Source organism: Alosa sapidissima, chromosome 14 (genome assembly GCF_018492685.1).
Source record: "Alosa sapidissima isolate fAloSap1 chromosome 14, fAloSap1.pri, whole genome shotgun sequence".
Lineage (NCBI taxonomy): Eukaryota > Metazoa > Chordata > Actinopteri > Clupeiformes > Clupeidae > Alosa > Alosa sapidissima.
Genome location: NC_055970.1, coordinates 16,109,040 through 16,136,654, shown reverse-complemented (window position 1 = coordinate 16,136,654; position 27,615 = coordinate 16,109,040). Strand labels below are relative to the sequence as shown.

The 27,615-nt window shown below is 43.2% G+C and overlaps 3 protein-coding genes across 7 annotated transcripts; 1 reads left to right on the top strand and 2 right to left on the bottom strand.

The window, feature by feature from the left end:
- Positions 1 to 410: 410 nt before the first annotated feature.
- On the bottom strand, positions 411 to 7,197 carry tipin (timeless interacting protein). Of its 4 annotated transcripts, XM_042061130.1 has the most exons (9): positions 7,086 to 7,162; positions 5,950 to 6,096; positions 5,434 to 5,521; positions 5,257 to 5,332; positions 4,851 to 4,973; positions 2,097 to 2,160; positions 1,550 to 1,762; positions 995 to 1,319; positions 411 to 948 (listed from the first exon to the last, which is right to left on the bottom strand). In XM_042061130.1, exons 2-8 carry the CDS (start codon positions 6,080 to 6,082, stop codon positions 1,000 to 1,002), a joined length of 1,017 nt encoding a protein of 338 aa, XP_041917064.1. In that variant the 5' UTR covers positions 6,083 to 6,096; positions 7,086 to 7,162; the 3' UTR covers positions 411 to 948; positions 995 to 999. The 4 variants fall into 4 exon arrangements, with proteins under 4 accessions (XP_041917064.1, XP_041917063.1, XP_041917061.1 ...); XM_042061129.1 differs by having other exon boundaries at positions 411 to 1,319; positions 7,063 to 7,197; XM_042061127.1 differs by having other exon boundaries at positions 411 to 1,319.
- A 337-nt stretch (positions 7,198 to 7,534) lies between these two features.
- lctla (lactase-like a) lies at positions 7,535 to 12,286 on the bottom strand. Its single transcript, XM_042062639.1, has 13 exons — positions 12,157 to 12,286; positions 11,817 to 11,977; positions 11,622 to 11,709; positions 11,397 to 11,506; positions 11,093 to 11,221; positions 10,671 to 10,766; positions 10,391 to 10,445; positions 10,083 to 10,244; positions 9,364 to 9,638; positions 8,825 to 8,951; positions 8,512 to 8,711; positions 8,286 to 8,349; positions 7,535 to 8,111 (listed from the first exon to the last, which is right to left on the bottom strand). Exons 1-13 carry the CDS (start codon positions 12,284 to 12,286, stop codon positions 7,996 to 7,998), a joined length of 1,713 nt encoding a protein of 570 aa, XP_041918573.1. The 3' UTR covers positions 7,535 to 7,995.
- Positions 12,287 to 14,267: 1,981 nt separating this feature from the next.
- crybgx (crystallin beta gamma X) lies at positions 14,268 to 17,660 on the top strand. Of its 2 annotated transcripts, XM_042061133.1 has the most exons (6): positions 14,268 to 14,558; positions 15,077 to 15,125; positions 15,365 to 15,486; positions 15,890 to 16,025; positions 16,680 to 16,819; positions 17,399 to 17,660. In XM_042061133.1, the coding sequence occupies exons 1-6, from the start codon at positions 14,515 to 14,517 to the stop codon at positions 17,529 to 17,531; spliced, it is 624 nt and encodes a 207-aa protein (XP_041917067.1). In that variant the 5' UTR covers positions 14,268 to 14,514; the 3' UTR covers positions 17,532 to 17,660. The 2 variants fall into 2 exon arrangements, with proteins under 2 accessions (XP_041917067.1, XP_041917066.1); XM_042061132.1 differs by having other exon boundaries at positions 14,268 to 15,125.
- Positions 17,661 to 27,615: the final 9,955 nt, after the last annotated feature.

Below are 27,615 nucleotides of genomic sequence, written 5' to 3'. Positions count from 1 at the left end.
TGAAGTGTGTTCAAATTTGACAGAGGCAAATATTCCTGACAGACTGATTTTCTTTGAACTCTTAACATTGAACACTTTTGTTTAAAAATGGTCAATTGTTTGATCTACACTGTGAACAAAATGAAAACGTTTGCCTCGGCTTGCCACATTTGAACACCTCTGGCTTTATGCTCAATCTACCACTTACCTAGTTTAAGATTTATCAAATAGTCCATAACTCTTAGTCCAAAACTAAAAAGCTTTTAGTCTATGACTAAAGACTATGCTTAGTTCATGTATGGGGAAACTGACTACATGGTATCAGTACTATTGGTTGCTCATACAAAACTAAGAAAGAAAAGCAAGTACAACAAAAATAATTTGGTGTACAGTAAGTTTTGCTTGGACCCCTAACAATTACACAGCGGTGCTTACACAAAGAACAAACTTTATTAAAAGAACAAGAAATAATTACAAAGAACAAAACAGGATAAAAACAAAGACCAAACTGGATTGAAAAAAAGAAAATGAAATGAGAAGTGCGTTGGGACAGGTGAGACACATTTGGGTCTTCCTATCTGCCTTTCATGTCTCCTGGCCGATCAGACTAAATCAGCAACGCTCGACGTGGCCTACAGTACTGCCACTCACGCGTGTGGAGGCAGGAAAGAAACAAACGCAGCCTGCGCTCAAGCTTCGTCATATAAGGCTCTTCAAGGTGATTGAGAAATCAGTTGGCGAAACAAAGCTCTGGAGTTCAATATGGAGTATGTTGACAACTTGTTCATCTTGGCTTGGATGGGATGATTGGGTATTCGTTGACACCAGCTGTAAGTTATTTGGCTTTTGCATTGATGCACATGGACGAGGTTAACTGAATTTTCTTTGTAGAAAAGCAGACCTGCCTGATTGGTGGCCTATGCAGAGTCTGATCATGATTCTTGTGGTGAAAGGCAAGGGTACAGGGGGGTGAAAGGCAAGGGTACAGGGGGGTGAAAGGCAAGGGTACAGGGGGTGTGGTCAATCACTACTGTCCACAACGCCATTGGTCAGTTCTGGGGCCGGAGAGTCCTGCTCATCATCAAATAATGGCGAGTCCTGTGGTGGAGCTTTGTCTTTGGACGTGTCGGCGGATAATGGTGAGTCCTGTGGCGGAGCTTCGTCTTGTCTGGCCGTGTCAGCGGCAGCGCTGTGCTCCGAGCTACCCGTCTCTTCGTCCTGCTGCTTTGGCTCCTTGTCCTGTTCCTGTACATCCTCCTGGCTCACTGGAGTGGACGTGGACATGGACGTGCTCGGCGAGGGCTCCTCCACCGCACCACTCGCATCTGCCTGGGAAGCATCTGAGGAAACACAGAGCAGTTATCAGTTATGTTCATGTCAATAAAGATCATATGCTAATACTTTCTATATCAGAAATGAACACCTTTGTTGAAGCTCTAAACATAAATATTAAGATTGAAAATTATAACTGAGACTATGTTTGGCATGTTTCACTGGAGGATTGTTCACTGTGCTGACAGTGCCATGTGCACTCTGGCACTCTGTACCCGGCAGTGGGTACTGCACTCACCTTGTTGCTGCTGCTGCTGCATTCGGGCCAGTCTCCTCTCCAGGGCCAGCTGCTTGTTCAGTTCGATGCGTCTCCGTTGCTCCTCTGACAGGGACACCGGGGTGGGGGCAGGCGTGGAATGTATGAAGGGGTCCTCAGGGAAGTTCCCTTCTCCAAACAGGTCATCTGGAACACGGTCTTGAGGCTCGTCTGGGACACCGTTCTGAGGCTCGTCTAAACCACGGCAATAAGGGTTTTTTTTTATGTAGAAATGTCAGAACTAAATATGACCTCACATTCCCCAGGAAACACCTTGAAACTGTTCAATTCCATCTGCCTTTTTGAAGAACTTATATTACATTGAACTGAATCTTCGATGAGAAAGGATTGGAGGAGTTTGAGTTCAATGCCTTAATATTATTTGTCATACAAAACCTCTTGGTGGCAAAATACCAAATATATATTCATTAGATCACATCATCAGACATTTCTACAATATCAAGGACAAAGCTGGCTCTCGGAAGGAGTATTTCAAGATATTTCACTCTTGGTCATCTGATGGACTCACCTTCATTACCGATGAAGTCCTCATGTGTGAGGGGCATGTCCAACCGTATTCGTTTGAGACAGGTCTGTAGGGTGAGAGGGTTGTGAAGTTATGGTTTCATTCAGGGGCGTTGTGCAAGACAAAATTATGGGTGGGCAAGAGGGGAGGGGGGCACAAATCCTCATCCTGTAATAAACCTGGGAACGTTTCCCTTTCTTAACACATCTCCGCACGGTTTTGCTTCCACGTCATTTGTAATTCTCACCACAAGTGTATGCATCTAATTTTCAAAAGTTTGAAAAAAGGATTGGTGTTCTACTAACCACTTCAGCAACACGCGGTTAAATCCTCAGGCCTTGGTGAGCAACAGAGTTCTCTAGGCATGCATGTGTGCTGTCCGAGCCACAGTGGTAGAGAAAACAAAGACCACTCTGCATGCTGATACTTACTAAACATACCGGTGGGTCTCAAAACATTTCAATATCGTGGAAAAGTTCATTTTCTGCCCTAATTTATTGAAAAAAAAATAATCTTTCATATATTCTAGATTCATTACATATAGAGTGAAATATCTCAAGCCATTTTTTGTTTTTACATTGATTATGGCTTACAGCTCATGAAAATCAAAAATATGTTTCTCAAAATACTAGAATAAAGATGTTATAATACAGAAATGTCAGTTTCCTTTAGTCTGGTTCAGTAAACACAACCACAATCATAGGAAAGACTGTTGGTTTGATAGTTGTCCAGAAGACACTCACTGACATCCTCCACAAATAGGGTAAGCCACAGAGTGCTATATCAAAGCATATTCATGGAACGTTGACTGAAAGGGAAAAGTGTGGTAGGAAAAGGTGTGCAAGTAACAAGAATCTATGGGGTACTGTCAAAAGGAAGATGAGAGACACCAGACCCAACACTACAGATTACCTTAAAGGAGAATTCCGGTGTGATATTGATCTAAAGTGACATTTAAAACGAGACATTTTTAACTTTGAAAAAGCACTGGTAGTTTATTTACAAGACGATTTATACAGACAGTACCTTGAGGAAGTTTACCATTCGCCACCATCTTGAATTTAGTCACGATAAGTAATTATTTTTGGAATCTGATCCCTTATCATACCTGTTCATTAATACTCGTCGCTCGACTTATCGTGACTTAAATGTCAAGGCCCTTTTATAAAAGTGATTTATTTGCATGGCTAGGCCGATGCCTGAGGCACCCCCATCGAAAAACTGTTGGTAGCATCGGCTATCACACTTGGTATCATGTTTCAACACACTTTAGGTCAAGATCACACCGGAATTCTCCTTTAAGGCTGCTATCAAAGCAACCTGGGCTTCCATAACACCTCAGCAGTGCCACAGGCTCATTGCCTCCATACCACACCACATTGATGCAGTAATTTTTTTTTTTAAATTCAAAAAGGTTGACGTTTCGGTATTATAACCTTTTTATTGTAATATTTTGAGATACTGATTTTTGGTTTAGCTGTAAGTTGTAATCATCAAAATTAAAACAAAAAATGGCTTATTTAAATAATTCACTTTATCTATCTATAAAGCAAGAAGCGTCTGTGGCACGCATATCTTGCTGACCGTTTGTCAGACTGACCTAAGATTTCGTATGTGGCTCGCGCGTGGCACAAAGGTGTGCACTCTTGATTTTTGAATGCATATTTCAAAAATAATGCTTATTTACGTAGGACGTTTATCGCTGCACTGCACTGTATCCAAGGGGACCAGTTTCAGGGGAGATCCACCCCATGGATCGTGTACTGACAGGTCTCACTTTGATAAGTCAGTCGCAATTTAAAAAACGGATTACTCGGAAACCGCTTGTGGGTTAAGATGCAAGATGATTATCATGTCTGACCTCAACAATAAAGACTCCCTGTATGCAGTTTGCTTGCATAAAATGATTACGCGGATTTTCCAACAACACGCCAAACACGGGTATGTAGTGACCACTTAAAATAAAAGTATGTGCAATAAACTGACGCTTCGAATAGCCCAGGCTACTTTGGACTTGAGACTTTGACTAAACAAACGACAATTCCGACTGCAAGGTCCCAAATTGAAACAAGCGATAGGCTAATGCCACATAGCTAGACAACAACAAGTGGCAGACTGAGCGACGTCACTTATGCTAAAGACTGTTTTTGAGTCACATCGTTGCAAATTTCAAACAATGATGCATCATTCCACAAAATGGTTTGTCTTCAGTATTAGGAAGTTATTCAGCAAGCTTAATACACATTTAGCCTTAACTCAAAACAGTTGTTAGGCTTATGTCATTCTGATCTGTAGAAATGTCACATGCAGCCATGCCTAATTACACATGTATTAGAGGCCACATTAATTATAGGCTAATATGTTATAATATTCAGTATTCATTATTGAATAGCTGAAATGCTGGAATGCTTAGCTGGAATGATATTTCCCTATCATCCTATTTTTAAAGCAGGCATACCTGTGGGCATGTAATTGGGCTACAGGTTTTCTTCAGGAATGGCATGTTTGAACGGACACTGCACTAGTATAATGAATCTAGAATATATGAAAGATTGACTTTTTTAAATAAATTAGGGGGGCATTTTAAAAAGTTGAGATATTAAAAATCTGGATGGGCATGTGCCCAGCTAGCCTCAATCGACACAAGGCCTCAAGGTTTCATTAATCACAAACCAATAGCATCCTAAGTAAAAATGACAAACTAAATGCCAGCCATAGTGCCTCTAGGCTCCTTTGCAGTCTTGTCACTCAGCTCACCTGCACTTCCTTCTTGGCACCCAGAGATTCCAGCTTGTCGATGAAGTCCTCGAACTGGAGTTTGGGGTACAGCCTGTGTGCCCAGTTCTCCATTCTCTGCATTAGGACCCTGAGATCATCCGCCTTAGGTGGACACAAGAGACACATGAGCAAACTGAGCTGCCCAGTTAGCCAAAATCAGATGCGAGGCGATACCACATCTGATGTCTGTGAGCAGTTTACATGTACTCAATACAGTCACTAAGAAAAGGACAGATTGACTTAACTAAACTTGACCTGGTCAGGGAGCTATATGCTATATGCTTATATGAACATACAGAATGTGCAGAAGTGATAGTCTTTCCAAAGAAAATTCCACCAAACAACAGGAGGGGGCACCACAAGAGAGAGTAATGTAAGGACCCACCTCATGGCCTTTGCCTTTAAATGTAACATTATCAAACAGGTTTCGAAGTGCTGGGAGTCCCCTTTCTGATGTGAGTCTGTTGAAAGAAATTAATTTTATTTCATCTCAATCTTTGGGATATCAAAGGCATTGTGATTTTAAGATCATGTGACATAACTACAAAACAGATGGACAAACCTCTGAGAGTCCAGCTTGGGCTGAGGCCTCTTAACTCCCCGCCTTTTAGGAACATCTGGCAGCTTTGAGGCCTCTCCATCCTCCTCACCTTAACAAGAGTCAAGGAGTGCATCAGGGCAAATATAGGTAAAAGACAATGGCTCCACAGTACCGCAGCTCCCACAACGTGCATCACGCACAAGGGCACCAAGGGTCAGAGGGGGTACCAAAATGTAGCCAACAATAAATAGCAGTAGCTTAACTGCAAACTGCTTTTCACTCTTCTTCGAGAATGTTTACGATGCCAAAATGCACCAACTCCGTGTTACATGCAAGGATGATTATGCAGCAGATCTAACTTGAATGTTACTTAATTGGGAACTCATCTTGAGTGCAGAGAGAGAGAGCTGGCAGGTTCCAACTGGCTTGTCATTGTTGATATTGTGTTATCAATGTGGCAATAAAGACAGATTTCTCACACCATCAGTGAAATGTTAGCTTTCCCAAATTCAGACTGCTTGTGTTCATAGGTCTTACCATTTGCAAATGGATCCCCCTCATTGTCCTCCTGTCCTGGAGACACTGGGGGAGGCAAAGGCGGGAATGCCTCGTCGTCTATGTTATCATAGTCTGGGATATCAAACACGCCGTTCTCCAGTGGGTCGAACATGGCTTACTGAATCCCTGCAAAGAACATGATATCAGTGTAATTAGATGTAGCAATAACATGCAGGGTTGAGAACGCCATCTGAGCGCAGATCTCAAAATATTTTAGAAGCGCTTCAGAGTGCGTCTGAGGACGTCACAGGAAGGGAAGGTAACGTTGTGAATAAAAAAACATATAGATAGCATGGACTTGTTGGTGGATTATTTCAAGTGTTCAACACTTCAGGGCAGGCCAAATCAAATGCAAGCTATGGACACAACAACTGTAGAGATACAGTGACGTTATGTGGTATAGGTATTAACATTTAACGACTGAAGAAGCTAACGTTAGCCATTGATGGATAACTTTTATCTGCTCTGCAACACTGGTATCCCTGAGGAACTGTCGCTGACTACCAGCTGGTAAGAGGTACTGCTCATGTTGACAGAAGCATATCCAGCTTGCTAGTCACCATTGAGCTAGATTGCTCCTACTGTTCTTTTGAGATAACTGCTCACCACCAGAGCCGTATGTCTCTGGTAACCACTAGCCACATACAACGCTAGCTAACTACACACAAGCTATAACGTAAACTAAAACTATAGAGCAAACGTTTAACAAATATCACATGCAACAATTGCTAGCTCCGAGTAAGTAGCTATTTTCAGGAGTAAACCAAAGTAGCCAGATGTTGTCATTAAGCAGACAATAATGCAAGAACAGCATTTCAGGTTAGCATTGTCATTTCATCATGTTATACAAAAGTATTACCAGGGTGAACCAGGTAGCTGGCTGACCAGGTAACTAGCTAGCAAGCTGGCTAACCAGCTAACGTTAACATGCCAGGCTGCGTCCAATGGCGGGATTGTGGCTTTACGTTACTAAGCCTACTTTACACCACAGTACACCTTGCTATAAGAAAGGCAGTTATATCGCAACAAAAGCAATCATGACCTGCTGATTCTGAATAAGGCAAGCTGTATTAAAGGCAGTTTGTTACATACCTTTTTAATCTGTTAGTGCCTGCCTTTGACTTAGTAGAATAATGATTGCTTTTCCCGGCTCTTCCTTTTTTTAGTGAATTTGAGTAGTACAGTTCATAGCACAACTAAAATGCCCGCTACAGCTCTCTACTGGGCTGGATGTACTACTGCATAGTATTTTGGATTGGCATGTTTCATACACATTCAAGTATTGGTGGTGAGATTCAGTAAGCCCAAGCTACATAGTAGGCTATTTCAGAGCCATTCTCTGGCTATTTGCTCTTAAGGCTTATTCTGGTAGCCTACAATGCATCAAATGGCAACATTTATGTTACAAATTGTACATAGTAAATACTTCAAAAAAATGTATGCTAAAATAACCCTCATGGCATGGCAGGTGAGTGATACGATGCACAACAACAGAGGCTACTCAGTTTCATTTTTAAAAATATTTAATGATTTGATTATTTCTATCAAGACATGGATGGTGGTATGCACTGACATAGTAAGTGAAAGGCTGTTTCCAGTATTATTTCCAAGTTAGAAAATGTAGACCTACACATTGCAACAATTTGTCGAAGTTTTATAAGTTTTCAATCTATACAGTGCATGCAGCAAATTGCCTATGACCCAGCCTAACCTCTCTCCACATCAAACACCAAACCTGCTTTCAAATATAGGTAAATTTGAACTACATCAGGGTGTCAGTGATGGGTGGATTGATGTCATTCTAGAAGTAAATCTACACACTGAAATGTCTGAGCCGTCATCTTTCTGAAAAGTGACACTTAAAATTCAACATTCTTTGCATGCTTGACTTCCTCAAAATCCTATAGAGACCACCTGTCATGAATGGACCCCTATGTGACCCAAGCATTGGTTAAAGACAATAAAAAATAGGTACATCTAATGTACAGTTGTCTATAAAGGACATGGATGGTAATGGAGTCGAGTCTAAAGTCGGCCTCGGAGCAGGAACATGAGGAATATGGCGCTGAGGAGGATGCACAAAGTGCACACGGTGGGAACCACAATCTCTGTGACCATCTCCATGTGGCTCGTCAATGGATCTGAAACAGACCGATGGGATACAAGGATAAGATTAGGGCTGCAGCCAATGATGATTTTCAATAATTTCAGGACCAAGAAATCAGGTTGAATCGTAATCAGTGAATCAGGTTAAAACTATATTTTCTAAAATTGAAGTTGGCCAGAGACAATTACCAGTCTGCTGTTTTACCTACCAGCAGCAAGAAGCTGGTTGCTCGAGGAGCATGTTTCTGTTGCCTTCCTCTTCCAACTCTCAACCTGTTGTCATGACAAAAATATGAAAGGCGTAAGATTATAATGAGGTTATCATCAATCAAAAACAACTCTAGAGGGTGTACTGGTAAAATACATGATGATGAATATTCTTGGCTGTTATGTACTGAGATCTTTTGATAATACATATAATCTCTTTCCCCTTACCTCTCTCTGATTGGGGAAACCATTGGAGCTGATGATTCGTTTGTAGTATTGAACAGAGGCCTTGGGATAGCGGAGCTTGTCTTTGCTCCTAAAGTCCACATAGTACAAGCCGAATCTCTCAGAGAATCCCTCATCCCATTCAAACTTGTCCAGCAGAGACCAAGCAGTGTATCCTTTGACATCAACGCCATCTTTTATTGCTATAAAATAAAACAAAAAGCAGCATTTTCAAGAGGATTTTAATGTCTGGGTCTGTGCTTCAGTTGACATGTCTGCTCTGTTTTTTTTGTAGGGGTTCCTTTAAGAGCCTCACCCTTCAGCATTTCGTTGATGTACTCCCTAAAGTATTGCATTCTCCATTCGTCACATAAATCTGTACACGTCGTCTTCTCTGACACTCCATTCTCTGTCACATATATCATTGGGTTTCCATATTGGGTCTGAAGAAAAAAATAAGCACAAGTCCAATGAGAACAAACAATCCTCATCAAACCTCAAACAAGCTGACAAGAAGAGTTGTTCTGTCAACAAGACATTGTATTGTACATGGGATGGTCAATCAGTTGAGCTCTTTCACTATTTGCACTACCTCCATTCATTGACACATACTAGCATATCACTACATTATCTCCACTTGTGTACTATATTATAGTGACAGTTCACTGTAAAATTCTGGTGGGTAGGCTATCATTGAAAGACTGCACATTCAGTTTGTTCTGTGTTTATGTTCTCTTGTTCTATCTGTGCCATATTGGATACCTAGATTTTCCTCAGGATCCATCAAGTATCTGTCTAGTCTAAACTAATCTCATGTAATATCTTTACAGGAAGCACTTGTGAGGAAAATCATACCTTGACAAAGTTTAGCAGTCGCCGGAATCCCCAGGGCACGGCGTAAAGCCACTCAGAGCCGGGGTCAGGCCACCTGGGGTCCACCAGCTCAGCCAGGTCGCGGTCAGTGAAGACGCTGCTCCCGCGGCTGGAGGGGAAGTTCTTCTGGGTGATGTAGCGCGTGGTGAAGTGCCCGATGCCCAGGAAGTCACAGGTGCCCCGGATGTGACTCTTCTCCTGGGACGTGAAGGTGGGCAGACGAGATACCCCAAGCCCCTGCTGGGCACTCTTCCTTCCTAAACACGTGGCACATTCATAAACATAAACATAATATTCATTTTGTTTTATTTAGGCTACATGACTTTACTTTAAATTGTTAATTTTACTGTTAATATAATGTATATTGATGTAGTGTTCATTGTATGTCGCTTTGGACAAAAGCGTTTGCTAAGAACTATAAACATGGCACATGCAATCAGAGCCAAGGGTTATAGTCACTTCCAGTCAGCCTCAGCAGAAGCATTACTCTACACTGGACTTGTGGGCAGTGAAATTGTATCAGAATCCAAAGCAGAATTAGAATCAAGTTAATGTGGTCAGGTGAGTAAGCACATAGAAAGAGTTTGGTTTCCAGGCCAATGGTCTACCTCTAGCAGTACAGACAGATAAATAAACAAAAACATAGAAAGTAGACAGTGCAGGATCGATGCTGCCATGTGTGAGGCTCTTCTGCTGCTCACCTATGTAGTCTTTCATCACCTGAGGGTAGTCTCCATTAAAGATTGGTGTGGCAAACCACCCCAGGCTGAACTGCACGTATCTCTCAGCAGCCTCAGTATCCTTCTGATTGGTGATGTCAACCGGCTCTCCCCAGTCAGCTAGCAGAGAGATCCCCACCAGCCCTGTGAAATACACACATCCCATTATGCTTTTGGATGTTCTCTTCTCTGCACAGGATAAAGGTATGCCCATTCGTTACACTGGCTCAATGCTTTTTTGCATTTGTAACCTCTGCATCACTGTTCTTGAGTGGGGTTCTTATAATTACCTTTTTGCTTGCTTCGCCACTGGGTGTCATAAGTGTGCCAAACCTTTGCATGTGCCTGAGAGAGACCCAAACAGACAGTACGTAAGATGAAATGTTTAGAAATGTTTTTAAAATTTGTAATGTGTTTTTTCTCTCTTATAGATACATTGTTAAATTACTGTAATTGTATTATTTATTTTAATGTTTCACATTTTAAAGTCATTGGGTGATTACAACTAGCAGTAAATTCAGTGTTAGATTGTCATTCTGACAGCACATCTGTACATTCGCTATGCAGCACCTTTATCATGTTGTGGGCGGCGATGTATGCTCCCGTGCCTCTTAGCTTCTTTCCAGGTGCATGCTCCCCTGTCTCATAGCCCTCCACAGCTGCAGACTGCAAAGACAATTCAGCCCATACCATCATAGTCCTATCAAACTCATAAAAGAAATGTCATATCATGTCTCAAATTCATGCCATGTCACAATCTGTCCTGCATTTTGTTTTTTTAACTGAAAATGTGAAAGATGGAATGTTGATGAAGCATTATGGAGTTTTGGACTAAAACTACAGCTACACAAAAATCATCCTAACCTGCCCTAAGTTTGAATTTAAAGTAGTTATTCATAAACATCATACATCAAAATGTAAAATGAAAATTGTTCCTTAGTGCTGCTGCTAGTAAAGAGTACTAAAAGTTGATATATGTCTCGGTGACTTACCCATGGATTGTTGAACGTAATCCAGTATTTCACTCGATTACCAAATCTCCCAAAGCATAAATTGGCAAAATCATTGAAGTAGCCAACCATGCTGGCATTTTGCCAACCCCCGTATTTATCCTCCAAAACCTATTGAGACAGAAAATAGGATGGCTCATTTGATTGGTTTATAATTACTGAATACCAATGACAGGTTAATTACAGTTTAATGAATTCACTTGTATTAGTCCTGCCTGCCCATTCCAGGAAAAACACATGGTCTACTCTACTGAAATAGCTGCAGTCAGTGAAATATCTCACCTACCTGTGGTAGATCCCAGTGGTAGAGAGTAACGATAGGGGTGATTTTATTTTCCAGCAGTTGATTGATTAGGTCATCATAATACTGGATTCCTTTTTCATTTATATGATGTGCTGCAGACACAAATCAATGGGTTGAATTAAAACAGAGCTCAAAAATAGCTGTTATTTTCCAGCAAGTTCTATATCAGCAACATAAGACTTTTGTTCAGTGTGTCTTACTGCTCACATTTCAGCCCGTTTGGTAGAATCCGAGGCCAGGAGATTGAGAAGCGGTAGTGGTTTAACTTCATGTCTTTTATTAAGGCAATGTCATCCTGGAAAAGGGACATCGGAAAACTTAAAAATACAGCTGGATCAAGGACTAAGTTTCCGCACTCAGTTTTAGCTGAGGTTATTTTTCGAATGTGAAGTCATGACTCACCTTGACTTTATAATAGCCCTCGCAGGAGGAGTCTCCCGTGTCGTTGAAGAAGATTTTGCCTTTCTTATGGGCAAATGCATCCCAGATGCTCATGCCTTTGCCGTCTCTGTCCCAGGCTCCCTCTGTTTGGTAGGCCGATCCACCGGCACCCCAAGAGAACCCTGTTCAGCATGGTGGTGCAGAACGAAGCAGAGAACCCTTTTTTTTTAACGATTTGATTTTCATTCCCAAGCAAACAAATGCATTTGATCTCTATGATGCTTTTGAAGTCTAAGGCTTCAATAGCAGAAGTGATGTTTTACTATGGCAAATGCTTTGAGCCGTGACACATTGCTTGTACCAGTCGGAAAAGTTCCATAGTAGAAGGCCCCCTTCTCGGTCTTCGTCCAGTCAAAGTCCTCAGTTGCAGTCACAGTCAGCAGCAGAAGCCCGAGCACATGGCAAACCGTGAGTGCGTAGCCTGGTGCCATGCTTCTCTCTGATGCTGATGCTGATACAGGTGCTCTCTCCAGTCACACCTGTGGGGGGAGAAAGTCACTGTTAACTCCTGTGCAGTGGACAAAAGCGACCTTCGGTCTCCAGGAGATGAGTCCCCCGTTCTGCCATTAAAGCAATACTTACTAAAAGTTGTCAGCATGCAAAACATGTTGTGCAGAAACAGATCGAAGAAAGAGGCATGTCATATCAGAACAAGAAGAAAAGTCAAATTCGTATGTCGTCAGTCGGTAACGCAAGTGCTGGAGGCACATTCTTCAGATCCATATTTGTAAAAGCATTTTCATTTCAGCCAACTACGTGACACATTGACGCAGAAGGCAATGAGGGACAGGAAGTACGTGAGTCTGTCCAGTGCTGCTAGTATGAAAGACATCCTAAAGATTTAAAAGACTGCTGAAAATGATGGTGATCGACGACGCCAGATGATCAGATAGATATCCCCGATGCAGTCTAGTTCCCTGACAGTGGCAGCTTTTCCTCCCTGTCTCGTGCCTCTGAGAGTCTGACTATGAGTGTGCCTGACATGGAGTCCCCACCCCACCACATCCACACACATACCTGTGAGAGCACTCGCATTTGTCCCACGCTGGAAACCACCACAAAGTGCCAGAAGGTACCCAAGGTTCTGGACTTAACGCATCCTCTGCCAAATCTCTTCAGTGGTTAACTCGAGTGTTGTCACAAAAAAGCGCCGAAGCGTCCAGTGGATTGCTCTCTATTCATGGGGGTACCGTGTGCAATACCCCCCACCCCCCAAATGCCCCCCATTGAAGGTCAATGGAGTGTGAGAGCAATATGCTGGGACAAACAAGTTTTTTAGAAACGAGGATTTTACCCTGTAAGCAAAGTTAATGTTATGGAGGGAGGGGTTACACAAAGGGGGGGAGGCCTTCCTGGTCACTGTATGCAGTGGTTTGTGCTTGTAAACCTTTGTGTGTTACTGTTGCAATAACCATCAGAGAATGTTCTTCTCCTGAAAGGTATAGACTTTCACCTAAAACTGAGTAAAATATGATGCATTTAAAAGCACTGCTAATGGTGGATTGTTTTTAAAGACATTTTGAAAAAAAATATATATGTGGATTTGTATTGATAAGCATTCTTCACTGTGATGTGTTATAAGCATATAGGCAGAACATATGGTACAGTACACCTCAATCATAAAACACTTTCTTTATTTACATAAGAATAACCCTCTTTCTGAATCAATCAGACTCAAACCCTTTACTTGCAATGAAAGATTTTGAGACTATTAGAGATTTTGAGAATATTACAATTAATTTATTTTGCTTCATAATTCAATTATTGAGTAATCCTATGAAATTAAAATAATAAATCTGAGCTGTGTTTAAAAACTCCAGTATTTCACTACATAGTGAATATATGGGGGTTATTCACTACGTATTACACTACATAGTGAAATAGTGACATTTTCAAGCACTGCTGAGGTCTCAATCTGAGAATAGACTTTAGAGAATAGACACCCCAGATCTGGGCCTGCTCAGTAGACTGATTCCAGTCAGAAGACGGGGCCTTATGTTGCCCTTGGATGATCCCTCGGATGGAGCTCCATATCCCAGAAGGCTGTGTGTTGCAGTGGCCTCTGGAGAGTCCTGCTCCTCATTGTTGCCTCTTGTTCTCCGAGAGGCGCCCTCTTGAGCTGCGGGGCCACGCCCTGATGAATGTGCGTATTATCGGCAGGGCCGGCGCTTTGTGCCTCTGGGTCTCACAAAAACACTGAATTGTTGAGGAAAAAGTGTTTGCACTGCATTGCCTGTTTTTTTCCACCTAGTCCATGTGTTTTCTTTTTGTGTGTTTGTGTGTGTGTGTGTGTGTGTGTGTGTGTGTGTGTGTGTGTGTGTGTGTGTGTGTGTGAGAGAGAGAGAGAGAATGTGTGTCTGTGTGTCTGTCAGTCAGTGTGTGTATGTGTGTGAGTGAGAGTCAGTGTGTGTGTGTGTCTGTGTGTGTGCATATGTACTGTATGTGTGTGTGTGCATATGTACTGTATGTGTGTGTGTGTGTGTATTTGTCAACAGTGGTCAGGCGTGAACAAAAATACTGCATGTGTGTGCCTGTGTTTAGCATATCAATGCAGGCAGTGGACAGAGAGAGGGGCAGAAGGCCTGAGAGTTCTAGTATCCCCTGTGGGTGACCTGGCCGCTGTATTTAAAGGGCATTAAAGAGGCCTCGCTGAGCTGACATGAACATCTTTACTAAGGTCCCAGGACTAGTCCAACAAACCAGGTATGTTCAGAGTGGTGTTGCGAGGACACGGCTGACTGTGTGTGGGGGTCCGGAGGACGAGCCGGCCGGTGTGTCAAAAAAAAAAACTCTGACCTCTAACCCCCCGTCAACGGCACTGGGTCCTCGTGCTGGTGTGCACTTTGTCTCTCTCGCTGAGAAAACCCAAATGTCTCCAAAAATCAAATCCTACTGAATGATTTGTGACTGAGTCGAGATGATGGGGGGAAATGGAGTATATACTATGAACAATCTCACCTCCACACAGCATTGCCCTCTGTCTGCACTTAAGAGCAATAAAATATGTGCAGTCTGGCTGAGCTCTTCACCAGTGAGCACCACTCAAAAACTCAGAAACAAATCAGCCCATGTGAAAACTACATCCATGAGTTTTCCTTGATCAAAATGTGTATTCATGGTCAACAGTGTTGTTATCATATTATCATGAAAAGAAAACAATCTTTCCTTGGTGAAGTTAAAATTGTTATTGTTATTGTGTGTGTGTGTGTGTCCGTCCACAGCAAGCTGGGGTCTGTGCTCCAACGTGCATTTTACGGGTCCAGTGGGAGGGTGAGTTCCTCTTTATCTTCATCATTTAGTGGATAATTGTCATCGTCATCCTCACATGCTCTCTGCCTCAGTGACATCAATTCTGGCCATTGAGTATCAACAGTACAGTAATAATATTGGAGACCTATTGTACGGCTTGTGTTTGATGATGGCAAGTTAACAGAAGATGTGGAGTGTATCCTAAAGGTTCGCTAAGGTATGCCCCCACCCCCCCCCCCCCCTCTCTCTCCGTGTGGCAGGTGACCCTTTTCGAGCAGCGTAACTTCGCTGGCAGACGTCTGGACCTGAGTGCCGACTGCCAGAGGCTGAGCGAGAAGAACTTCCCAGAAAGATGCAACTCCGTGCAAGTGGAGAGTGGAGCGTAAGTCAGCCCCCCACACACACACACACACACACACACACACACACACACACACACACACACACCTCTGCAACCAACCAGAAGTGAACCTCTGCCTTCAATTCCAAGTTAAAGTGCCTTTATTTGCCACATTCACAATATGTTATGAACAGTAGACAATTTGTAATGAAATGTAAAACGGGTACAACTCCACTGAAAATAGAGTTGGTAATAATGGTAATAATAACATTAATGTTAATAAAGGCTACAGTAACAATTAAAACCTAAAACTTAAAAAAGAAAGGTATCCAGTGCAGGAAGTATTGAGTGCAAGACAGTAAAAATCGCATATTCAAATCCTGAGTTCAATGCTGTTCTGCCGCTCTCTCCTCTGTGGTCTCTGGCTGATGTTGGCTGTGCGTAGCTGGATTGGCTACGAGCATGAGAACTTCCGTGGCCGCCAGTACCTGTGGGACATGTCCGAGCGGGGCGAGTACAACTGCACTGAGAAGTGGTGCGCTCAGGCTGACCGCGTTGGCTCCGTGCGTGCCGTCAAACAGGTGAGCGGGCAGGTGCTTTGCACGACCAGGAGATGACACTCGCGTTAAAACGAAAAAGAAATCATTCTCATTATGTCATGTTGAAAGTATGTAATCAGACAAAAATGAATTACCGGCATTTTCACACTAGTAATGAGTAATAGTAGTAAAGTAGTAACTAGTAATTCTACACAGAATTGTTCGGATTAAGAAGATATTTTTTAGATTGAAAATTAAAATATGCAAATAAGACATTAGCTAGACATTAAGACATTAGATAATGACAAACACATAATGTATAATTTCTCTAATCTCTGTATTTGTGTGTGTGTGTGTGTGTGTGTGTGTGTGTGTGTGTGTGTGTGTGTGTGTGTGTGTGTGTGTGTGCATGTGTGTGTGCATACGTTTGTGTGTTTTTGTGCGTGTGTGTGTGCGCATATTTGTATGTGTGTGTGTGTGTGTGCCTATGTGTGTCTCTGTGTGCGTGTACATGTATGTGTGTGTGTCTGTGTGTGTGTGCATATGTATATGTGTATGTTTGTGTATGTGTATGTGTGTGTGTGTGTGCCTATGTTTGTCTCTGTGTGCCTGTACATGTATTTGTGTGTGTGTGTGTGTGTGTGTGTTTCTGTGTGTGTGTGTGTGTATTTCTCTGTGTGTGTGTGTGACCCTCAGGACTCTACCCCGGCCCGTGCCCAGCTGTACGAGAGGGCTGGTTTCTCAGGCAAGAGGACTGAGCTTCAGGACGACATCCCCAACCTCATGACCCGCCACAGCCTCAACAGGGCCGCCTCTATCCGCGTGCTGGGTGGCGCGTAAGTCCACTCCTCCTCTCACTTAGATATTCACCTCACTTCAGAACCTTTCAGTCATATATTCACTTCAGAACCTTCCACTCATATATTCACTTCAGAACCTTTCACTCATATATTCACTTCAGAACCCTCCACTCGTATATATATGAACCTTTCACTCGTATATTCACTTCAGAAGATTTTACTCATATATTCACTTCAGAACCTTTCACTCATATATTCACTTCAGAACCTTTCACTCATATATTCACTTCAAAACATTTTACTTAAATATTCACTTCAGAACATTTTACTCGTATATTCACTTCAGAACCCTCCACTCGTATATCAGAACATTTTACCCGTATATTCACTTCAGAACACTCACTCATATTCACTTCAGAACACTCACTCGTGTCTGACGCTAGCCTGCTTATTCTGGCCAGCTTCCCGTGTAAATTGTACAGACTTTGGGGAAATTATAAGTTCAGTCCTGATTTACTCTGTTGTGTCACTGACTCTTGTTTTCTCATAATTGTTTTTTCCTCTTCTGTTTATTGTTTGGTCACTTTCATGTGCTTTGGCTGGCGCTGGCTGCAGTTGGGTGGTGTACCAGGAACCCAACTTCAGAGGACCCCACTACGTCCTGGAGAAGAAAGACTACAATAACTTCTCTGACTGGGGGGCTCAGAACAGCACTGTCGGTTCCATGCGTCGTATTCGATTCAGCTGAGCCCCCTGTCAAGCCAACAACTCCCCCTCCCCCAACTCAAACTTCCCCCATGCAAAACACTTTTTATAAATGACAAGTACATTCTCGAGCACAACAATCACAGACCCACAAGAGAAGCTATTTTAATAATAAACAAATGAAAAAAAAAAACAATGGCGGTTCGTGTGATTTGGTTTATTGTGGCTTTGGATGGCGTCATTGGTAAACTTCCTTTGACCCACCCAGTTGTGTTGTGTCTGCGTTTTCCAACATACTAACCTTAATGAAAGAGTTCACAGTATTTCATTCAGTTCAGAAGGCATTAAATTAACTAAACGTTCAAGGGTATAAGGTTTTATAACATACAGATGTACTAACATCGTAGACATCACAGAGTTCTGTGAAAAGTAGAGTGGCTGAAAGGAAAGAAATAAAAGCAGGAATGCAGAAGGAAAAAAAAACAATTTTATGAGAAAATAGTTTCAATGTTCTCCTCTCTTCTTGAGATACACTTTTCTTTTTAGCTCTTTGGATAACTTTGCAAGAACTGAGTGAAAAAAAAATAAGTTTCCTGAATGTTTTTCCATAAATGTACTCTGTTCTTCTGTAAGTTAAAGTGGGTGTTACAGTAATAAGTTCATTAATCATCAGGCCGTTGTCTTTGGCAGTATAACAGCAGATCCTAAGTGTTCCTAGCTCTGAGAATGCAGCTCTTTTGAACATGGGAGCTCCGTGGAGCCCCGGGGGTTGAGAGACATGGCGTGAGGCTTAGCAGGTTTGGCCTCTGCGTTCAGACAGAGCGAGAGAGAGGGAGTGAGGGCGAGAGCTGGACTGGAGGCTACCTATGATCTTAATCCCCCCCTCGGCACAGCTGTGGCGCTCCTCTCGCCCACATGAGAGGGCCTGATGTGTTTGCTTCTCAGGGGTCTTAGTGCGGGGACCTCCCCACAGACACATGTACGCTCCTCCACGCCCTGCGTATTTCTGCCCCCTGTGAGAACAGCAGTTGCTGCCCCCCTGTCGGCGTGATGATGGCTCCCCCGCATTAGGGGCTGTCAGGCAGGGCCGGGTGGCGGGATGGTGCTAAGCGCTGGGGCGCTGGCCTGGCAGCTGATATCTCTGTTCCTGTCTGCGGTGCCATGGGGGTGAGGAAGGTGTGGTGGTGGTGGTGTGTGTGTGTGTGTGTGTGGGGGGGGGGTTGATGGTGTGCGGCTGGTGGAATGTGGGGTTTGAAGTATGTATGGGAGGCCCTGGGAGCAGGGGAGTGTGCAGAAGTGGGGTGAGGGAATGTGAGGGCCTGACCTTTGGAGATGTGATGTCAGGAAGTTGTAACTCAATTAAAGGTTGGGAATAAAGCAGAGTATACACTGTACTGCTGCAAACACATCACACTATTTAGCAGAGGATTGCACTGACCAGAGTGTTTGGAGAGGCCCATCAGAATGAATGTTCATGTCAACTCTGCCACAGCCACTCACAAGCTTGACACTCAGGTATTTGTGGGCAATAGTGCCACCTAGTGGCCAACATCATTAATCAAATTTGAAAAGAACACGAGATGTGTGACAACTATCACCATGACAAATTCAGATAATGTTGAGCAATTACATTACATTCCCTCAGAAATGTATTATTTAACCAGTTCTAATAGACATTTAAACCCCCACTTCATCTGCCCAGTTCTGTAACGAGTACGGAGAGAAGACTTGAAGGTCTTGAAGTAGGCGCCCACATGCCAGCGCTGGTCCCACTGTTGGCATGATGTGGTCACAGTGGCTGTGGAGAGGATCCCATGTCTTTGCCCCGGAGAGCCAGTTGGTTGCAGTCGAACTGGTAAACTAATTGACCACCCATACACTGCATTCCTGCTCCCCTGCAGGGTAATGAATGAGCTTCAGAGTCTCTCCCAGGCTCTCTCTCTCTCTCTTTTCCTCTCTCCCTCCCCCTCTCTTTTTCTCTTCCCCTTTCCCTACCTCTCTCTCTCTCTGTGTCTGTCTGTCTACTCGGGTGCTTTTTCAGTCTATGTGATTAATCATCCTCGGCTCATCCAGATGGCTCCTCAGCTTCAGACTGTTTACAGCACTCACACCGGCTCCACACACACTGGCAGCTCTCCCCATCACACCGCAGCTCCTGTCAAGCAGTCAGCTAATATCAGACAGCGGCAGCTACATGTCCTCCTCCTCCAACTCTTCCTCCACAGTCATTTTATCTCGTCTGGAGTGGACGATACAGAGACTGGACCAGGCCGACATCCTCTCTGTGCTGCCAGCTGATATGGAACGGCCGTGCTGAGGTTGTCTTGGTGCTTAGGATTAACAAGGGAATGTTGTGAAACTGGTGTGCCTTTGAGTGCCTGTCATATAATTGGCGAGACAGATAAGATCTGTTGGCAGGCTACTTCTGAGTCCAACAGACTGATGTAGATGTTTTATAGAAATTGTTCATAACCTGCTACCTGCTGCTATGTAAAAAATAAATAAATACAAATATTCAGTGAACTTATCATTACTATCTGCTAAATTTCAGTCAACTATCATCACTGGCAGGAATGCACAGTATTTATTGATGTGGTGCCTGATATGTAGCCACTGAACACTGAAGTTGCAAGAGCATGCGAGAACGAACTTCCTGAGTACTAACTACTGTACTTCTTCTCCTCCATCTTTGGACAAGCGTGTTTGCAAACAGCCATCCTCCACTGCTCTCCTCTGGTGATATTTTGGGCCAGGGGGCTCTAGCATTGTGTGGCTAAGTTGGTCTCACCGGACAAGAGAAAGTTTGAACATGGCGACTGGGACATTTATTTCCTGTCCATCAGTCTGTCTGCTCTCACTCTCTGGGCTCCTCGATTGCTACTCTGCGGGTAAGACAGCTGTGTGTGAGGAGTGTTAAATTGCTCCCTTCGCCTTTGATCAGCCTATGCACACACACACACACACACACACACACACACACACACACACACACACACACACACACACACACACACAGTCATCAGCTAACAGATGGCACAGATATCGTGTTTGATATCTTGTTCAATGCAAACTGAGAAATACTTTTGGCGTGATGAAGGTAAGCACTCAGACGCGGGTGTCATGTTGGTGAGGAGTGCCACAGTATGCCAACGCTCACGTTTTGCCTCGGACACCCAAGAGGAGCAGCTGAAATTACATAGTGCTGTTCCTCGAGTGCTTCTAGACATTGTAGTCTATAAAAAAGCTGGCTATGGTTTACACACACACACACTGCTGAGAGTATCCAGAATATCTCACTGGTGCTCTAGAGGTCTCTTAACACAGCCATTAGACATTTTCAGAGGCTATCAACAAGCAATCAAAAATGACACACACACACAAACAGAGTACTAATCTCAGTCTCTTGTTTTCTACCTGCCACAGAGCAGCAGAAACAATGTTTTGAGTGAATATACAAATACGCAATACATAATACATGTGTGACACATACATATACATATATTTTTAACAGTGCCGAGGGGTACTACCCTAAACTACGCCAATCACTGGATGTGAGTGTGTTAAAATGAGTTCAAACTGGAGGAGTGTGTGGATGTGAGTGTGTTAAACTAGAGGAGTGTGTGGATGTGGCAGATCGCTGGATGTGAGTGTGTTGAACTGGAAGAGTGTGTGGATGTGTGGATGTGTTAAACTGGAGGAGTGTATGGGTGAGTGTGTGTGGATGTGAGTGTTAAACTGGTTTACACTGGAGGAGTGTGTGGATGTGGCAGTGATTGTGGATGTGATTGTGTTAAAATATGTTTTAAATGGAGGAGACTGTGGATGAGTGTGTTAAACTGGTGGAGTGTATGGATGTGAGTGTTAAACTGGTGGAGTGTATGGATGTGAGTGTTAAACTGGTTTACACTGGAGAAGTGTATGGATGTGGCAGATCGCTGGATGTGATTGTGTTAAAATGTGTGGCTGTACGTGTGTTAAACTGGAGGAGTGTGTGGCTATACGTGTGTTAAACTGGAGAAGTGAGGAGTGTGTTGCTGTGAGTGTGTTAAACTGGAGGAGTGTGTGGACATGGCGGATTGCTGGGTGACACCATGGGAATCCAGCGGGTTTGTCAGGCCTGACCGAGGGGCCTGGAAGCTGTCTGCTCAGTGTTCCGGGTCCTGACACGAACAGACAGGCAGTCCGCGCTGGGCCCTCGCGGAGCTGCCACTGCGGCCACCTGCGTCCCACAATTATCAACAGTGCTCTAAACGACCAGCAAAACACACAGCGCGGGGACCAATTAAAAAGCGTGCACGTTTCCCCATTCCAGCGAGCCATCACTAACACTCCCGCACGTCTGACAAGGCTCCCTCTTCCACCCCCTGCGCAAATGTCTAATTAACACGGAGGCTTGGGAGCGCCTGGGCCGCGCCGGGCTGCTGAAAGGGCCGGGGTCTGGGCTCGGGTAATCAGCTTAAGCACAAGTTTATTTCCTGCCCCTCTCCACCTCCCCCGCCAGCCTCCAACTGGGATCGCGTTTTTGTTTCTTCTCCTCTTTCTTTGGTGCGTTAAATCTGTTTATCTCCAATTTCCTCTGACTTGTAATGGGGTCTCATCCACACGTTGTCACCTTCACTTACAGGCCGGAGCCGCTGCCCTGCTCCTTTGGGGCCCTTAATAAATGATTAGAGTTGATTTTGGCAGGGCGGTGCTCCAAACAATATCCTTGTCTGGCTCATTGCATCCACATCACCTTCTCAATGGCTACCTCGTCCGAAAAATGACTGCCCCGGACAAATAATTGCTCACATTATGGAACACTTAACTTGATGATATGATCTCATATCACACAGCAATGTAGCAGAGGAAGCAGGCTCGCTGGTGAAAACGTTAACACGTATAACATACATCAACTACGAAAGGCATAATCACTTCATAGATCAATTGTTTTTAAAATTTAATTTTTAAAATTTAGTTTTTAATTTTATATAAGATGCAGTGGTGTAGTCTACGTGATACGCAGGACTATGCAGTATACCCACTTAAAAAGCATCACCATCTCAGTATACCCACTTAAAATAGGATAGGCAAGGATATGTATTAACATTGATCACAATATACCCACTACAGCTAACTAATACATCACAGTATATCCACTCCAGCTAACTAGACTACACCACTGATAAAATGGGATTATAAACATCTTGACTATATGTCCTTTCCATTGAAAACTGCATTTAATCAAGTTTCCTTTGCTGTCTCCAGAGTAGCTGTGCTGAAGCAGAGCTATAGCAGAGGGAGAGAGAGGTAGAGCTCCAGAAAGCTGAGGCCTTGAACATCAGCCCTTTTGGTGGGCCCCAGCACTCCCTGAGTGGACCCCACAACAGCCACAAAAGCCCCTGATGTTATCTCAGACAAACACAGGCCAAGGCAGTTCTCACACTTGCTGCAGCAATACCACGCAGCCACTTTCCAATGAATTATAAGGGCATAATTGCACCCTTTCTTCTTGTCATGCATCTGAGTGGCATTTGTTTCCTGTAGACAACGAATATAGTGAGGGAATTAGGGCTAAACCTGATAAAGTTACAGTAAATCAAAGAAGCTTTTGAGCTGCACCAGACATCATGTGTAGGTCAAGGCTGAAATAATGCAAAGAATGTTTAGCCAGCTGAATGCAGTTAATGGTCATTATGATAAAGCCATGGCCTGTTGCTTGCCTTGTTTGTCATATCGAGTACCATATGTGTTTGTAAATAATGATTATGCATGTAACCACAGCTTTACTGTAAACTGCTTTTGGTTGAATCAGCATTCATAAGATCAGATAAACAAAAGTATGTTTTCAGTAGGCCAATTTGCATTTAATCTCTTAATTCAGATTATTGCATGCAGGCACCCTCCCCCCATCATTGGTATGGTTCTTAAACCAGACCAGCTATTACAATTAGTGTTAGCAAATTAGTCTCTATCTGTGTCCATCTACCTTATTTGTAATATGGATAATATGTTATGTATGCTGGCAATCCTCCCAAGAAATTTGAGGAAACATGAATAGCAGTTGTAGAGGTGCTTTCTGGAGGTATTGGAGTTAAAGTAACTGAAGCCATCATCAAGCAGTCCTAATTATTACCATCAAAATCCAGTGAAGAGGCTGAACACATCAAGTCTTGAGTGCAGAAGACTTACAATACTTACTTGGAAACACATGAACAGACAGTGCTATTCAGCTTGGGAACAATCCAACTCTACGTCTGAGTAGCCTAGTCTGAGGAGTGACCTGAGGACCACACGGTCTATCCATCTGGGCAACAAAAGAGCACAAGGCAGCAAGAGACATGAAAGACTGGCAACTGGCTAATCTCTGCTTCTGACATGGTTACGTTCTCAACCCAAGAAGATTAAGGTGTGTTTTCACATCCACTCCATATTACTGGGTCACCAGGTGACACTGCAATACACAGTTCTTGAATAGAGGGACCTACGACAGCCTCCCAAGCAGCCAAGCAGCACCCCCTAGTGGCCTGGAGGAGAAGCTAAACTAACCAAAGAGGACGGTGCACGCGTGTGTGTGTGTGTGTGTGTGCGTGCAGGTGTATGTGTGTGTGTGTGTGTGTATGTGTGTGTGTGTGTGTGTGTGTGTGTGTATGTGTGTGTGTGTGTGTGTGTGTGTGTGTGTGTGTGTGTGTGTGTGTGTGTGTGTGTGCGTGCAGGTGTATGTGTGTGTGTGTGTGTGTGTGTGTGTATTTGTTTGTTCATTCATGAGTATGTGTATGTGAATAGTGCTGCTGGCCATTTCGGTGCCCTAAGTGAGTTGCTTTGTCAAAAAAAAAGTTTTTTTAGTTGATTGTGATTATCTTAAATTAACACATTTAAATAATAACTAAAACACCTAAAATAAAATAAAAGGCCTATTTTTTTGCACAATATAAGGCAGTGTCTGTGAAATATTGTTCCTCTATCAGCATTCTGAAGTGACTGGCCGACCAGATTCAGGAGTCAATGAGGCAGAAAGGGTTAATTACTCATGTTCTCCTTCAGAGAAACTAGGTTATATACATGACCACACATTCTCTTTCAGCCGAGTTCACTGGCCACATAGTTCACCGAGAACCTTTAGCAAAACGCATTCGCCTCTAGTAGAGTAGTGGAGTGAGTCTATCTTGTACGCATGCTGACATTATGACCTATAGCAGAGTGGTCCCCTACAGTAAATTAGTGTGAAGTGACAGAGAGAATTATTAGCAGGTTGAGCCTGTAACATCCGCATATTCTAATGAAGTTAGAGGTTGTCATTCACACCCACTTACTGCAGGTAGTAAGTCAAAAGTACAGCACAAGCAGAGTTTGGTGAGTCTGCAGTGATGTAGGAATATCATGGCAATAGAGGCAACAGCATTGGTACAACATTGGCAAGTGCGCAATGACAAGAAGAGAGATCATCACCCGGTAAAACATAGGTACTGTTGGTTTGCTACATGTCTGACAGTTGCACAAGCAAGACACGCACATTCAGGACTGAGGGTCAATGAACAGTGGTAGCTCGCTGGCTCAAAGTAAAGAAACCTCAAGAAATCACAATTGAACTTGTCAAGTGGTACAAACTAATCACCAAACCTACTGAGAGGCACAGAATGTGGGCCCAAAGCAACCCAATGCAGTTCTATTACCTTAAAATAACGGCTTCAAACTCATGGTACACTGACATATAGAGAATTAAGTCTCTGATATTTGAGGTTGGTGTGTGTGTGTGTGGGGGGGGGGGGGGGGGGGGGGGGGGGGGTTAGTGGGGTATTGTGTGTGTGGCTACTCATCTTACACTGGATCATCTTCCTTTGTCAATATTCTGGGCAAATTACTGAGTCAGCGCCAGTCAGAGGCTACATTCATTGTTTTTTTTTATGTCATCACATTACCAAAATTATTGGTTTTACCAAAAATATTTGCCAATTAACTACAAAAATACACATCTATAAAGTATTTTGATACAAAATACGAAGCCATTTGTTTCAACCCAATCAAATACAAATGACAAAATACTATTTTGTATTTGAAATTATGTAATACATGTATCATAAATACTGCCACTCCCTGGGAGTAGACATCACTTGTTCTGAGATACCATGTTTGGTTCAGGAAATATGATGCAAAATATGCTTAATTCAGTTATAGTGGAACATTTAATGGTTGCCACGGTGACCATTAGGGTTTTTTATAATGGTTGTATAGACCCTTTCATCAATAAAAACAAAAACAATTCTTGAACGTTTTATTTGGGCCCCAATCTACTTCCTCTGCATTAAGATAACATATGGAATGTTAAAAAGGAAGTCTTGTGGGGCCAACTATGATGCTGATAATGGAACTCTCTTGAAAGGGTCCATATCTGAAAATGTCCAAGGCTCCAAACTGTACAAGTTCACCAAGTTTCATGTGTTTATGAAAGAATTTGGCCTAATTATCATCCCCTGTACTATGAAAGTTCAGTTTTTGGCCGTTGATCTACTGTATGCACAAATAATTCCAATTTTGACAATGTTCCATCACTTGGATTTTCATGGACTTTTGGTATGTGATATGGGAAGGTTTCATGAACTGAATACAACAAAAATAATTTCTGTTGCAATTAGTTTTGGGTTGGGTGATTTTTTCTCACAGATTGCCTAGACTATAAATACAATAACCATAACTATAGCATAGGTTTTCATATACAAAGAATTTGCTTTGGTCTCAATGTGCATCACATACAGTAATTAAAATACATAAAATACAATAACACAATAAATAGACAACATGTTAGGACGAGACAGACAACCATAAGTAAAACACTGAGTAAAACACTGAGTTTACAAACAAACAAAAACAAAACAAAGCCACAAAGACACCAAGGCAGCCATTTGTGGTGCCTTGGCAACCACATAAATGACACACAAGACAAAAGATGCCGGATGGAGCGGCGTAATCGCCAGCGTACCCGTGACACCAACACATACAAGACAGACAACAAACAAATTAACAAATAATAAAAAGTAAAACATAAAAAAGAAAACAAAAGAAAAAAATCCATGTTACAGTAAATTAATCCAATTTGCATCTAACCAGCTGAGAAATATTATTCAGTTCAGTCCATCAATCTCTGGCTGGGTCGTGGTCGCAGAGAGTCGATGTGCTGTTAGAAGTAGGCTATTTGTTATATTCTTGTCCATGTTCCAAATCATATTGAGTGCAGCCTATGTTAAAGGGCTCTCTCACCAACCTGAGTTTAGTCAGTAGTGGGAATCAGATAACCTTGCAAGTCGCAAGCTCCTGTAGTCTCGTCTTTGTTGTCTTCATGATTTCCTTTTAAAATGTTCTTATATTAAAAGGAGAGACACAATAACATCTTGTCAGCTGGAATCAGCCACACTCTTTGTCTCTCTGCTGCCGCGCAAAATGGTGCATTTAGACATTGTACACAGTGAAACGCAGTTTGCAGTGAAGCTATTATTTATTGACTAAATCTAGGTACCCCCTCTGTCCTTTGGTGCCCTACGCACAGTGTGTGATGCGCGTGGTGGGAGCGGCGGCACTGTATGTGAAGGTGTACAGGTGTGTGTGAGAGCTGTGTGTTCATGGCAGTGAGTGGAATGGAAGGACGCTGCACGCAGAGGGAGCGTGGTAGAGTGGGGCCGAGCAGGGCTGAGTGACTGAGCGAGGTGGGGTTTTGGTGGAAGAGCACAGCATAGTGTGGGCTGGCCCATCTCCAGAGTGGATCCCAGCATAATTACAGGCTGCCAGAGGCTCTGACGCGACGCTGTACACATGATGCATGCTCACCTTTCCTCCAGAAACGCAGGCCAGAGCACGGCACTGTGTGCCCCGACTTCTGGCCATTTGCATTTACACCGCAAGGAATACCATCTCCTGGGTGGAAAAAACACATGGCGTGTGTCACAAAGAATCAGTGACCTTGGAAAGTTCCTTTTTTTTCTTGGAGGGAGTAACTTGGAATTGCATTCTTCCTTACCCCCAGATTTCATATAGTGGAGCCATTATAGGGTTATAAACAGCACTGCCTAATTTAGAGTTCCTCAGCGTTCCCTTGTCATGGCCAATCCCAGATGTGAGCTTTGAGAGGTACCATGCTGCAGTAATTTAGCAGCAGT